The sequence below is a fragment of the Nyctereutes procyonoides genome, unplaced genomic scaffold (genome assembly GCF_905146905.1).
Source record: "Nyctereutes procyonoides isolate TBG_1078 unplaced genomic scaffold, NYPRO_anot_genome, whole genome shotgun sequence".
NCBI classification, from domain to species: domain Eukaryota; kingdom Metazoa; phylum Chordata; class Mammalia; order Carnivora; family Canidae; genus Nyctereutes; species Nyctereutes procyonoides.
In genome coordinates, this window is record NW_026575121.1 from 60,167,835 (window position 1) to 60,180,843 (window position 13,009).

At 43.3% G+C, this 13,009-nt stretch overlaps 1 protein-coding gene across 1 annotated transcript in view; it reads right to left on the bottom strand.

Annotated features, from left to right (window-relative positions):
- Positions 1 to 1,893: 1,893 nt before the first annotated feature.
- TUBGCP3 (tubulin gamma complex associated protein 3) overlaps positions 1,894 to 13,009 on the bottom strand; it is a 77,644-nt gene continuing 66,528 nt past the window's right edge. The window contains exons 20-22 of the mRNA XM_055335837.1: positions 9,291 to 9,431; positions 5,113 to 5,229; positions 1,894 to 2,999 (exon numbers count right to left, since the gene is read on the bottom strand). Coding sequence (XP_055191812.1) covers positions 2,841 to 2,999; positions 5,113 to 5,229; positions 9,291 to 9,431 — 417 coding nt within the window. The 3' untranslated portion in view covers positions 1,894 to 2,840. The remainder of the gene's footprint in view (positions 3,000 to 5,112; positions 5,230 to 9,290; positions 9,432 to 13,009) is intronic.

Sequence of the window (13,009 nt, forward strand, 5' to 3'; positions counted from 1 at the left end):
TCTGGTAACACTCTTCATGTAGACTTTGTGCCTTGTGACTCCCCTTGAGTATGACCATGGTTATTTGATAAAAGTGCTTTCTTCCTAGTAAGTGGGGTTTTCATGATGCCTGTACCATTCTGTCCTATGAAGCCACAGGACAAGGGAGAATCACGATGCCATGAGTTCTGCTGGTGACATACATGTACACAAGAAGGAGAGATGGCACTCTTCCCTCTTCAGTCAAGCCTATCAACCCAACAGGACTTGTGGGAGACAAGTTCTATCTGGGGATGAACTGAGCCTGCAGCCACAGTACCTGACCTTCCTGGGCAGTAAAAGGCACCCTCACTGGCAGGAAAGCTAAGCTGGACTCACGTGAGCTGCCCAGGGCAAAGGCTCCCCTCCACCAGGATCACAGAGCTCTCTTTATGAAGAAACTGCTAAGGGCCTGACCCAATGCAGTCATCTCTGATCTTTACAACCACCCTGGAAGGTTAGCACAATCATTCTCTGGATGAAGCAGCAGCCCTCCCAGGGCCACACCAGGATATAGGTCTCCAGAGACGACTCCCTACTGCCTGCTATGAGCTCTCCCACTTCACTCACCAAGTGGGAGCCCCGACTCATCACTGATGATGATGGCTCTGGGCCAGGCCTGCCCATTCATGCGACGCCTCCAGTGGGGTCTGGAATGAGTTCTGGCAGGGCCATGTCAATTGAGACAGCGTGCTCGGGCTCTGCTGCCCCCCCTCCCCGGGGGCACCCTCTCAGACAGTGCCTCCATAACTTGCAAACCATGCCTGAGTACTTGACAAGCTCCTGGGCTCTGACAGAGTCTCAGTCCCCAAATCTGGATCAGCATTTTTCAGAGTGGGTTCTACTGAGGACTGGAGGAGAAAGGCCTTTTAAAAAAAAAACAGACAGACTCCAAGGTCAAAAATCTTCGGGACATCTCTCTGGGAAATACAGGTGGCCCCTGTTTTCAAAAGTCTGTGTCATATCACTCAGGCGTTACAAAAGACCTCCATCAGTACCCATTCCAAGAGGATTTCGCTTTATGAAGAGAGGCAGGAAACACACAGAAGGCCCAGCACTGGATCTGCAGCAGTGGAGTGGCAGGGACGGTAGTTCCCACACCCTCTGGGGACATGCTAGCACCTCGGCACCCAGTGCCCTCTGGGGACATGCTGGCACCTTGGCGCCCAGTGCCCTACGGGGACACGCTGGCACCTCGGCGCCCAGTGCCCTCTGGGGACACGCTGGCACCTCGGCACCCAGTGCCCTCTGGGGACACACTCGCATCTCAGTGCCCAGCTGCCAGAGCCTTTATCCAGGCTTTCTCTTGATTTTGTGCCTCTGTTGGCAGCATGTGTCCTCAGGAAAGCCTGAGGAAGGTGACTTTGGGGTCTGGGAGCGTGCAAACACTCCTCTACGGGAGCCCATGGCAATGCTCCTTCACCTACTCCATTCGGGCATGCCAAAGTTTGCCTACAAGTGTCCACTTTGGGATGGTGGGGGAACCTGTACACATCATCAGTTTTGGGAAACTTCCAGTAGAGATACTGCTTCAAATTTCCAATTTTACAGATTTTTAAACTAAAACTGGTACCATAAAAAGTTCTGGCCTTCACCACAGATTTCACCTTTGCAGAGCCAGCACCAGAACTGCTCCTCTGGTTTTAAAGGGCCTCGGATGGGAACCTAAGACAGCTAAAAGGGGGGGGGGGCAGTACCCCTCTGGCCACGCCCTGAGGGCTGCCAGGTTTCATGCCAGTCCACATGCCAGGTTTCATGGACGGCACAGCTCATGCACTGGCGTGACAAACTCCTGACAAACTGCCAGCCTGGCCTGCGAGCCTAGAGGGTGACCTCACTGTCTTCACAGAGTAGTCAAGGAAGAGCCGATACATCTGAAAGATAATTGCTTTTAATTCTATAAGTTTCACTTATGCAACACCATAAAGGCAGATTTATGTGACTTGATATGACATTTTTACAAAAAACAGTTTCCCCCACATCTGGTCAGTAGTATATAAATATTTACAATGAAAAAATAGGCAAGGAAAAAGGAAATCTTCATTATTCAAGTCAGTTTCTTTCCAATGCTTATCAGAATTTGAAAATAAAATAGTTCATTAACTTTGTAGTCGTCCCTATTTACATATCACTTCAGCCAACAGATCAAGAAATGGAGGCTTCTGGGTCTTCTGTTCATGACCCCTATGTAGGCTCTACACTAATTTTAGAAGTTATCGGAAAGAGTAAATTAAATATAAAAATGTAAACTTTGAAAGAAAGATAAACGTGTAAAGGTTCTTACAGAGGTTAATATTTTACACACTACAAACCAAAATAAAATGCTCTATATATTTTCTTAGAAGGGACATTCTGTTTCAATTTAATTTGATTATATAACAAAAACTGCCTCTAAGGAGGATGTTAAAAAAATAGCAATGACATTACCATCTTAACTGATGAACATCCATTCGCTCTAATTTCCTCTAAAAGCAACTGTGATTTCTTAAAAAATGACAAATATAAATTATATCATGGAGAGCTTATGAAGCCTCAACAAAGTGTGGTATCTCTTAAATATGAAGACTTTAAAAAATAAATTTGAATAGTGCAAACCAGCCTATTTAACTTAGTGATATTACAAATATATTCAACTTTCCAATGTATAAAAACATGACTTTGATTCTATCAGACGCCATGCCATTGAAAACACTGAAGTACTTGTGGGCAGGAACAGTAGGCGTCTGTAGCATGCCAGTGGCCTTGAGGATTTAAATGTGAATGTTTATGTCTCATAATGCAAGTAGTAGCGTCCATAGATCCCTGTGAGGACACAGAAGGGTTCACGTGTGGGAGCCGCGCCGCCCTCGAGAGCCCAGAGACACTCGGAGCCTTGGCTCTCTGGCTTCGTAATGCTCATTAAAGTCCAACCTGAAGCTAAGAAACCGAAGACTTTCATCAGAGCTGGTTGTCAGCAACACCAGAAACTGCTGCACGATGCCCTAAGAACAAAAAAAAGGAGTATCCACTTTAAAGGGGAGCTATCCACAGAACATAACAGCCCCCCCGTGCCACTGCAGCCTCATTTGGGGTGGTTTTTCCTCCCAGATCAACAATCTTGCAGCAACACCCCCACCACAGCAGACATCCCAAGGAAGGAAAGCCAGTCTGGGAACCCGAGTTTCACAGCCATGTTAGGAAGAGATAACCACATCCACAAATACAAATGCACAATCAATACATTTTATTTAAAAGAATTAACCAATAGATTTTTCCTTTTGCCCTAAGTTCTATATGAATAAGCAAAACAGCAAAGCTTCTGATGTTAAGAAGCTTATTCTTTTCATTTTAAATTTAAAACCCAGTGTTACACACTCCCTCTTTCACCTGAGTTATGAAAGAGCACCGAATCGTGGAGCCCTCAAGGGAAAACAGGATGAACATGAGAGACAAGGGATTATGACTGAAGTTTACTCAAACTTTCAAATAACAAAAACTGGCTGCTTCTCTGCAGGGCTGAGTTGCTTAGGAGCACAAACCCCATCCCTGCCAGGCTCCTGAGCCACAGCCAGCAGATGTGTGTCTGTCCGATGTAGGTGACGTGGGTCTCCACGCTTGCACACCTGGGAAAGGCCCCCTGCAGAGAAGTCACCACTGAAACACCAATCCCACCAGTCTTTTCAAACCCTAACAGCATCTCTGTCCCTCCCCAGTCCCTTCCCATGCTCCCGCAGATTCAGGAATGTCACACAAGGGAACTCACACCTGAGCAAGCACACAGTCGGAGGCCATGGACACCCCTTTGTCTTTCTGGGAGACCGAAATCTTAGGATACAGTCCCTCTCCTAAGAATGCTACTACCAAAAGTATAGGTGGTGGCTTCTTGTCAGGAGCTGTGAGGGACACTTCTGTCCTTGGGTTGAGGATTCCAGGTGAGACTGCTCCTGAGCAGTGGGGCATGGCACTGCTAACACCCTGTTGTTTCAGGCACCAATAATTCAAAAGAGAACAGAAAAGGGCTTTTTCTGTTAAGCAAAAGAAATCCTAATAGCCATGATTTAGAAAGAAGATTATAATCTGAGTAAAACTGGGATTATACAGATTAAGATTACTTTTCAAAAACGTATGAAGTCTCCCAGGAAATGTGTATCCATTCCTATCTCTTTCAGAAATGAGCACAGCAACACACATTTTTAAGTTACAGATAACTGCATTACAGATATACTATCTTCACCAACGGTTTGGAACTAACCATTTTAAAAAGAAATGTGAATTCAAGTGGTGTAGGTATTTCATTATCCAAACACCCATTCGGTGAAGGTATTTTTGCACTGAGCATAACCTCATCTTTGCCACCATTTAGGGAACATATTTTCAACAAACGTGCCCTGGTCACTAATGTGAGAGTAAGCCCATCTGCAAAGGGACAAAGTCCTCCCCAGCTCACATTATGCTGAAGACAGCTACAAAAGTATGAGGACCCTGGGAAGCAAACCAGATGCCTATGGAACACAGAGGTTGCTTCATTTTAAATCATGAACCACATGGAGACATTAGCACACAGAAACAGAATTTTTAAACATTTCAACGTCAATGCTTGTCTTTCTAATTAGTTACCAGCAACCAAATGTAAAACTTCTTCATAAAACCTTTTCACCTTTATCTCTATCACTAAAATCACACTGAGAAACAGATGGACTCAGAAACCAAACCACAACATAGAAATAAAAAGCAGAGCACACAGACTCTGTATATCCGCTTTTCTCACAGCCTCCTGGGTCTGTGGCCCTGAGTTAAGCACCTGCTGCCTCGTGCTCCCCGCACGGCAGTTCCCCGCACACCTATGCACTTCCCGTCTCACCTCAAGCTCCCACAGGGTTCTGGGGCTGCAGAGCTCAGCCCCTACAGGGCTCCCACTCGCTGCTGACAACACCAAAACCACTCCAGGCCAGCACCCTTAGCCCAGGACCTCCACGAAGGTCACAGCCAAAACTGGGCCCCACTGAGGGTGGTGTGTGGACCAAAAGGACTCTGAGTGAATCATTTGACCGCAGTGCTCATTTGCAGAAAAAGAACAATATGAGTGGGACACTGTTCTGTCACTCCAATGCGCACCTGGTAGAAATGTGTCAAAATCCGCAGCTGTGAGCACATTTTCGGTATAGATTCTCGAAATTCTTGAATCCTCTTATTCTCCTCCTCCTCCTCTGCTGCTGTCACTCCCCACCGGCCCTGAAGAATCAGAAGGACCAGGAAAGTAAAATCGGGGTACAAGAAGCTCCCAGGGTAGGACTGGGCTGGAAGGTGAAGGTAGGGAAATGTATGTTTTCTACGCCCTTTGTGTTGCTAAACACCTTCACCATAATCTGTTGATGCCCAATCGCACTCTTGCTTACTTTTTCCAATCACTAAGATACCTTGGAAATATTTTATATCAATACATATGAGCACCCAGAGAACTTGCTCCTTGTTTTTAGTAACTACAGGACTCCATTACAGAATTGTAACACTTGCAATAATTTGTCACAAAATAACCAGTCTTTAGTTACTGAAAGCAATGTCTTGTATCTTTCCATCATTGTTGACACAATCACAGACCTTGGAACCAGATAGTTCAAAGTCCTAGAGCCAATTAACCCTTCACTTTGGTGGGAAGGCTTCTGGCTATTTCTCCTAAGCATGGTGGATCTTTTTATTTTGGAAACAGATCTACTTCTATTTTTAAAAGATTGTTCTTAATGAATGGTGAGTCTAACTAAATGCTTTTCAGCTAGCCTATATAGGAATTAGAGTACGATTCTTGTCTTTTTATCAATGGGGTTATTCCGTTGTGATGATAAAACTTTAATTTCTTTTACTATTCTCTATGTTACCTTCTGGGAGCTTTAGCATTTTAACTTCCATGTTCAGCCCATGTCATGGTGCTTGGCATGTGTGAGGCAGGGTTGAAATATAGCCACCCAGCACCACTTATCGATGTTCCATTCCCCACTGTTCCATTAAGAACTAATGATCTCAATGTGTAGGGCTGTCTCTGGACGTTATTCTACTCCCCTGATTGTCCTTGCTTGAGCCAACACCATTCTTCTCATTGATGAAATTTTATTAAGTCTCGAGGATGTCTCGAGTTGAGTATATGTATATTCAACTATAAATGTATTCTTGTTCAAAACTCTCTTCACTGCATGCTACACCTTTCCACATAAATTTTAGAATTTATTGTTTTCTACAAAAAATAAAAAAAAAATTATACCCACCAAAAAAAAAAAAAAACTGTTGGGGATTAGAACTGGGATTGCACTGAATCAATCAGTTCTCCAATTCACAAACACAGTATACTCCTTGACTTATTGAGGGGCTCATTACTATCTCTTGTGATGCAGTGATAAGCAAGCTTTCTTTGTAAGGGCCAGAGGAGCACATACGTTGGGGTTTGTGGGCCACCTGGTCTATGTTTTTACTCCGGTCTACCACTAGAGCACACGAGCAACCACAGACAACACAGAAATCACTGGCATGGCTGCTCCAATAAAACTCCAACTACAGAAACACAGAGGGGGCCAGGCCGGGCCTGCAGACCCTTGGTTGTCAAGCCCTGTTTTATCGTTTTCTGTACAAAGATCTTCCATGTATATTTTTTATTACATTATAATGCTCTTTTAAAGATATTTTTAAAATTTATTTCATTTGTGGTTGATTAGAAATATAATTGATTTTTGTATACTGACCTTGTTTCCTGTTACTTTGATAAATTCATTTATTAACCCCAGCTAACTTATCTAAAGATTATTTTGGATTTTCTATGTCCACAACCATGACACCGAACCCTCTCACCAAAAAAAAAAAAAAAAAAAAAAAAAAGACAGCCTGCTTACATGTTTGCACTTTGTATTCTTTTGTCTTGGTTTATAATATTGATAGACCATCACTGTCACACTAAATGAAGAGCTGATGGTTCTGGGTCTCACTCCCAGGACTGCACCATTAAGCATGAGGTTTGGACTCAGATATTTCAAGCAAACCTTCTTTCAGATTTTCCTTAGAATCAAATGATCTCTATCTATTGAGATGATTGTGCAATTTTCTCCTTTAGACTGTAAATATGGTGAATTTCAATATTTTCATCAGAATGACACACAAACTTTGTACTTCTAGGACAAACAGAAACTTGTTTGTAATGTCCTACCCTTTGATACATCATAACTTGGTGACACTGCCTTTGGGCTTCATGACACAGACCAGTACAGAACAGAAAGCAAAAAGGCCAGGCTTGTCTAAATGCTTTGTTTCATCAATTTGACCTTAGAACCAAATAACTATTTTACAAAATTAAATTCAATTTTGTTTTATAAGTTAAAAGCAAAAACAAAACCAATTAATCTGTGTACTGAGCTGGGGGCATAACCTCATGGGAGTAATTATGTCAAGTGCATTACAACTTGGATTCTGATGTGTAAAACTAGCATGTGTCCTTCTCAGTAACTACTGTTGCTACCCTGCTGGGGTCAGTACCAGCATGTATGTGGAGACAGCTGTGTGCACATCTGTGTATGCTGGGGAGTTGGGGGGGGGGGGCTATCAGATAGCAAGTAACAGTCTGCTGATGTTAGAAACCAGGATTTACAATGTAGAAGATAAACAAAGAAAAGAAAGTCCCTTTAATCCTAAACTTGAATTGGAAATACCATTATGAACATGGGGGAACAGAGGAAAGGAAGCACAGAACCAGGGGGAGGTGGGTGGCCCACTAGGGACAGAAGCAGGAGGCAGGCTCCTCACAGAGCTCGCAGGGCGCGGGGGCTCGGGGCGGAGTCCCTCTTGCACAGTCTCTTTTTAACACTGCAACAGTCTAAATGGTTGCTTCGTCAATCATTTTGCCCACTGAATTTAAATAATTTCTTACAGTTCCAGTTTTAACTGTCCTACAGTATCCCAAATCACATCTGAATAAAACACACTGAATAATCATGACTCATTGTGTAGATCTGTTCCACTCTAGCACTGACAGTTTATAGTCTGGAGAGAGAAACATCAACTCCCATATCACTGGCCGCCCTGCTATTATGAGGGTGAAACTCCCAAGGACTGATTTTTGTAGATTTTATATAGTTTAGTAATCCTCCAGAAGGGCAGATTCTCTGGGGCTGTGTGAAGCTCTGGAAATCAGAGCAGTGACTAGGTTTTACTGAATGCTTCCCAAATGATAACTAACATATCCTACACATGTCTATGGGGTTTTCCTTAGGTCCACTCCCATTTTACAAAGAAGGAAACCTGTCTTAGGATAGTCAAGCCCCCCAAAAGCATAATGCTGGTGAGCATGGTTGGGATGGGGTCTTCGGCAGGCCTGGCACCTTGGCATGCTCACACAGAGGCCAGGCAGCATTTCAGGGTCACACACATACCCACTCTTGGTGAAAAATGGAGCAAGCCCTCCTTCTGTTTCAAAAAACCCTGAAGAGACAGTATACACTCTAAGGGGGTTGAGAGCTTTCTTTTTTTTTTTTCTTTTTCTTTTTTTTTTTGGTTGAGAGCTTTCTAAGCTGAAAAGATCCTCACACAAATTTTAAGGGAACATTTAAAAACAAAACTAACCAAATTGTGCTATCGAAAAAAATCTGACACCTCCCTGGGGCGCTTGGGTGGTACAATCAGCTAAGTGTCTGACTCTTGATTTTGGCTCAGGTCATGATCTCAAGGTTTTGAGATCGAGCCCCACATTGGGCTCTGCACTGGTGGGCAGTCCACTTGGATTCTATCTCCCTGTAACCCCAAAATAATAAGTAAATAAAACCTTTTAAAAATTTGTCACCATCCCAAGAATAAGCAACTTGGGAAAGAAAAAATTACAGAGATGACACCAAATATAAGAAAGTCTATAATGAGCAACCTTGTTCAGTAAATCTTCACAACCCAAGGTCATAGAGGACATAATAACATCCTTTACTAAGGTCACTGGAGGTCGCTGCAAGTGCACAGCTCTGGTTCCTACATGTCCATGTGTGTCCACCAGCTAGAGGTGACCAGGTATACAGAGCCAAAACCACTCCAAAGAGACAGCAGCGCCCATAGGCTATCAGGATTCTTGTGCACGCAGTCCTTATGCTCACAAAGGGATGACAGTGAGGATGACCACTCTGCCTGGAACAGGGTCTCCTCAGGACTCTAAATGCGGGTGTGAACACGGTCTCCAGGAACATTTCAGCAGGAAAATTATTTGTTGTATTTGCGATTGTAGTGGCAATGAACTCATTTATATTAAAACTATAAACCCACTGGTAGAAAAGCCATACCTCAATCTCATGCTGTTTCTTTTTCTCTTCAAACTGTAATCGTCTCTGTAGCTCTTCCAGGGCAGCTCTGTATATTGCATCCTGAGTGTTCTGAAGTTCAATGATTTGATCAAACACAGCTCTAAGTTGATTTAAAAGTGCCTGAGAATAGGAGACAAGGTTTTTTTCTTTTTATGATGAGAACTCCAACATGCTAATTACTAAGTTTTTCATAAAGACATTGGTAATTAGTAAGGAGAGAGTCTGTAAAACAAGTCATCGACTCACACTCCCAAAGTGCTCTTTGCCCGTCTACTCTCGTTTACTGAGTGCCCTGTGGTATGCGCTCGCTGCACTAGGTCCTCCCCAGCTCGAGGCTCCACACATGCTTCACAGCCCCTTGCACCGTCAGAGCAGGCTCACAAACCATGGTGCAGCCCCAGATCACACAGCTGGTGTCAAGCAGAGGTCTCAGGAGTGCAGTGACTCCAAGGTCAGAAAGGAATAGGAAAGCAAGTCCATCCTATTCACTTTTTGGTGCCAAATACACCAAGGCCAGACACAGACAATATGAGAAAGGAGATTCTTAATCAAATAAAAAAAAAAAAAAAAAAAAAAAAACAAATTCAGCACAGTTTTTCAAAAACAGTTCACAGAAGGAAAGGATGGTTTAACAATGGAAACACATCACTGTCACTGGCTCACTGTCCACATGTGCTGCACAGTGCCATACCTGAGCATCAGTCATCGTTTAGTTTTGTTTTCTCCCAGCATGGCATGGAAAGAGGGCAACAGAAAGAGATCTATACAAAAATCACTTATGTAAATCAAAACACATCCATTCAAAACACCAGATATATATCCGAGGAGGACTAGCAAACAAAGACAAGTGCACCAATGGTAGCGATAAGGCTAAGACAAAGCCCAGCAAACACAAGGGGTCTTTCATGGATGACAACAGTGCACCACAACTGAAGGGGAGGGTTACAGACTTAAAATTGAACAAGAAGGCTTTGGTCCTGAGGTAGAAACTCCCAGTCATTATTTTACTTTGTCTTTAATCCCTGCCCTAGTTTCTGTTTCTTGTCCCAGACATCTACCATTGAGATTCTTTTTGATTCTCACATCATTGTTCTGAGAGTTCTCGGCTCTATCCTCTGCCAGCTTAGATTTAAGAAAAAAAAAAAAAAACCCATTAACAATTTGAGAAGAAAAGATAATTTTAAAATCACAGAAAAAAAAGTCACATGTTAAAACTTAACAGCCACTCATGATTTATATAAACTATCTAAACACACTAGAACTACAAAGACCCTCCTTAATTTGATAAAGATCCTATGAGATCTGCAGGCAAACATCATAGTGAATGATGAAAGAATAAAACATCTCTTTAATATTGGGGACAAGATAAAGAGTCCTACCCATGCTCCTCAGGGACCCAGCTAACACCTCAAAGCAAGGAAAGGCAGAAAGCAGACCCTCTGGAAAGAAAGAAACAAAATTGGTTTTCCTTGTAAAAATAAAATTTAAGCAGATCTAGAAACTCTTGGGATTTAAAAAAAAAAATGGATAAAAGATAAAAGTAATGAAACAAATAGCAGGCCTCCAGACCAGCCAAATACCATAAATGTAGTAATAACCTACAAAAGATCTGCAAGATGTTATGGGAGAAAGATGACATGACTTTATTGAGAAGCACAAGGGAGATGGAGTAGCAGGAGGGGTGCCAAGTTCACAGACATGAAGCAGCAAAGAAGCTGACCTGGTGCAAACGAGCACCCTGGCTCATCACTGGTGGGCAGGTGCCAGGGCCAGTGAGGATGTGTGCAAGGCCATTCCCATTTTCCTGCCCAGGGTCGAACATGTCCCTTCAAAGGGTCGGTACCACATGTGCACAAACCCCACTCACTTGTGGCTGCTGCTGCTGAGGGTCAGGTGTCCTGGGACTCCCAGTGAACACTGGGTTCCCCACAAGGCTGCTTTTTCTTTTGGAGGGGTCTTACTTGATAAGTCAAAAGTAAACCAAAGATGGAGACGGGCCAATTTTTTCTGTTTTTAATAAAGATTTATTTTCTCCAATTTGTTTCTTTATTGTAATCAAATAAATACTAGTATTCCTGGAACAGTTCATTAGTTTACAAGATGACTGAGTGCTCTCTCTGATTTCAAGCTAAGTATGCAAAGGGCTCTGTCAGCAGTCTGCTTGACCAGAGAACCAGAAGTGTGCGTTCTGGGTGGCACCAGTGTGCAGCAGCCAAAGAAGCAACACAGGATCTTCCTCAGCAACGCACAGACGAGAATTAACACATGTGCACACACCTGCACCAGCAGTGCCACAACCCCACCTTCAAAACCATGTGTCTGTTTAATAAGCTTGTGTTCTTACTAAGGGAGACACCAAAAGAGACTGAATTTCTCAGTCAGTAACAGATGTTTCTAATCTGTTCTATATATTAGGTTCCTTAAAAAATAAAACCTCTAGTGATTATTTTAAACCATTAAATTAAAAGTAAAACCATTAGAAGAGGCTATTTCAAAAACGATTACTAAGCCTTTAGCCTCACAACTCCTTCCCTGCAGTGACTCGGCAACTCACACGTACACATCCATGACCAGAAGGAAACTGTCTTACAGGCAAGAATATTTTCTCCTTGGATTCTGTTCACATCAGTGGGAACCTCCTAGAGGCAAGAAGTGTGACTGTTTCGAACTGTCAGGGTGGACAGGGCTGAAAGCCAGCACTGCCAGCCACTGACGGCTCCTCATATCCCACAGGGTGCCTGCTATTGGTGTGGAGCATACCTTGGAAGTTCACATGTTCCCTGAAAAGCACAGACCTGAACCACACTAAAGCTCTGTAAAATACACACCATGGCTTTTAACCACTGAAAAACAGAAGTAACTAACTTAAGTCATGAGTCAGGCACCATGATAGAACGGTTCCTGTGAATTACCATTTACCTCCTGCAGACCTGCATGAGAAAGACAAGTGTCTCTGCCTCTTCCCGCAGGACAGCACTGTGCCCGCAGAGCCCCAGGCAACAGCATCCCGTGTTACTACACCAACTCATGTGACAGCACAGGAAAAGGCCTGTTGGCCGACAGACACACAACCTACAGAGACGGTCACTACAGGCTCTGCCGACACAGAGTGGCTCACTAAGTGCAGCCAAGGCCAAAAGGCTGCAGGTGGCTATTTCTTAAATTATTCATTATAACCAAAGGGTTTTAAATTACTTTTGTGCCATTGTTTCCATATATTTGTAAAAGCTTTCTGTATAGAAGCATCTTTGGGCAATTTTTTACACAAATGAGCGGCAGTTTTAGTAATAAAATTTGGCATCCTGAGTACCTGTTTCCCAGCCATGCCTGGAAAACCCAGATCTGCTAATGGAACAGTCTCTGTGAAGTAGTGCATTCCTTTGAGGGGGGTGCAGGTAGACTCTGATGCAGCCCTCCAAGAGCCAGAAATTTCTTTGAAGTCACACACTGAATGTCAAAAACGGCACATGAAATTTTGACTCTTATGTCACAGTATCTTTGTTTAGATTGAAAACATGTTCCTTGCTTCCCCAGACATCAAAATAAAATCAGAACCCCACAAGACTTGGCCATGTGGAACAGCAATGTTCATAACAGGGTTTACAGGGAGCAACATGAGCAACAAAGCTGAGGCCATGTGACACTTAAACCTTTTCTAGACAGGAGGAGGAGGGGCAAGATGGCCGAAGAGTAGGGTC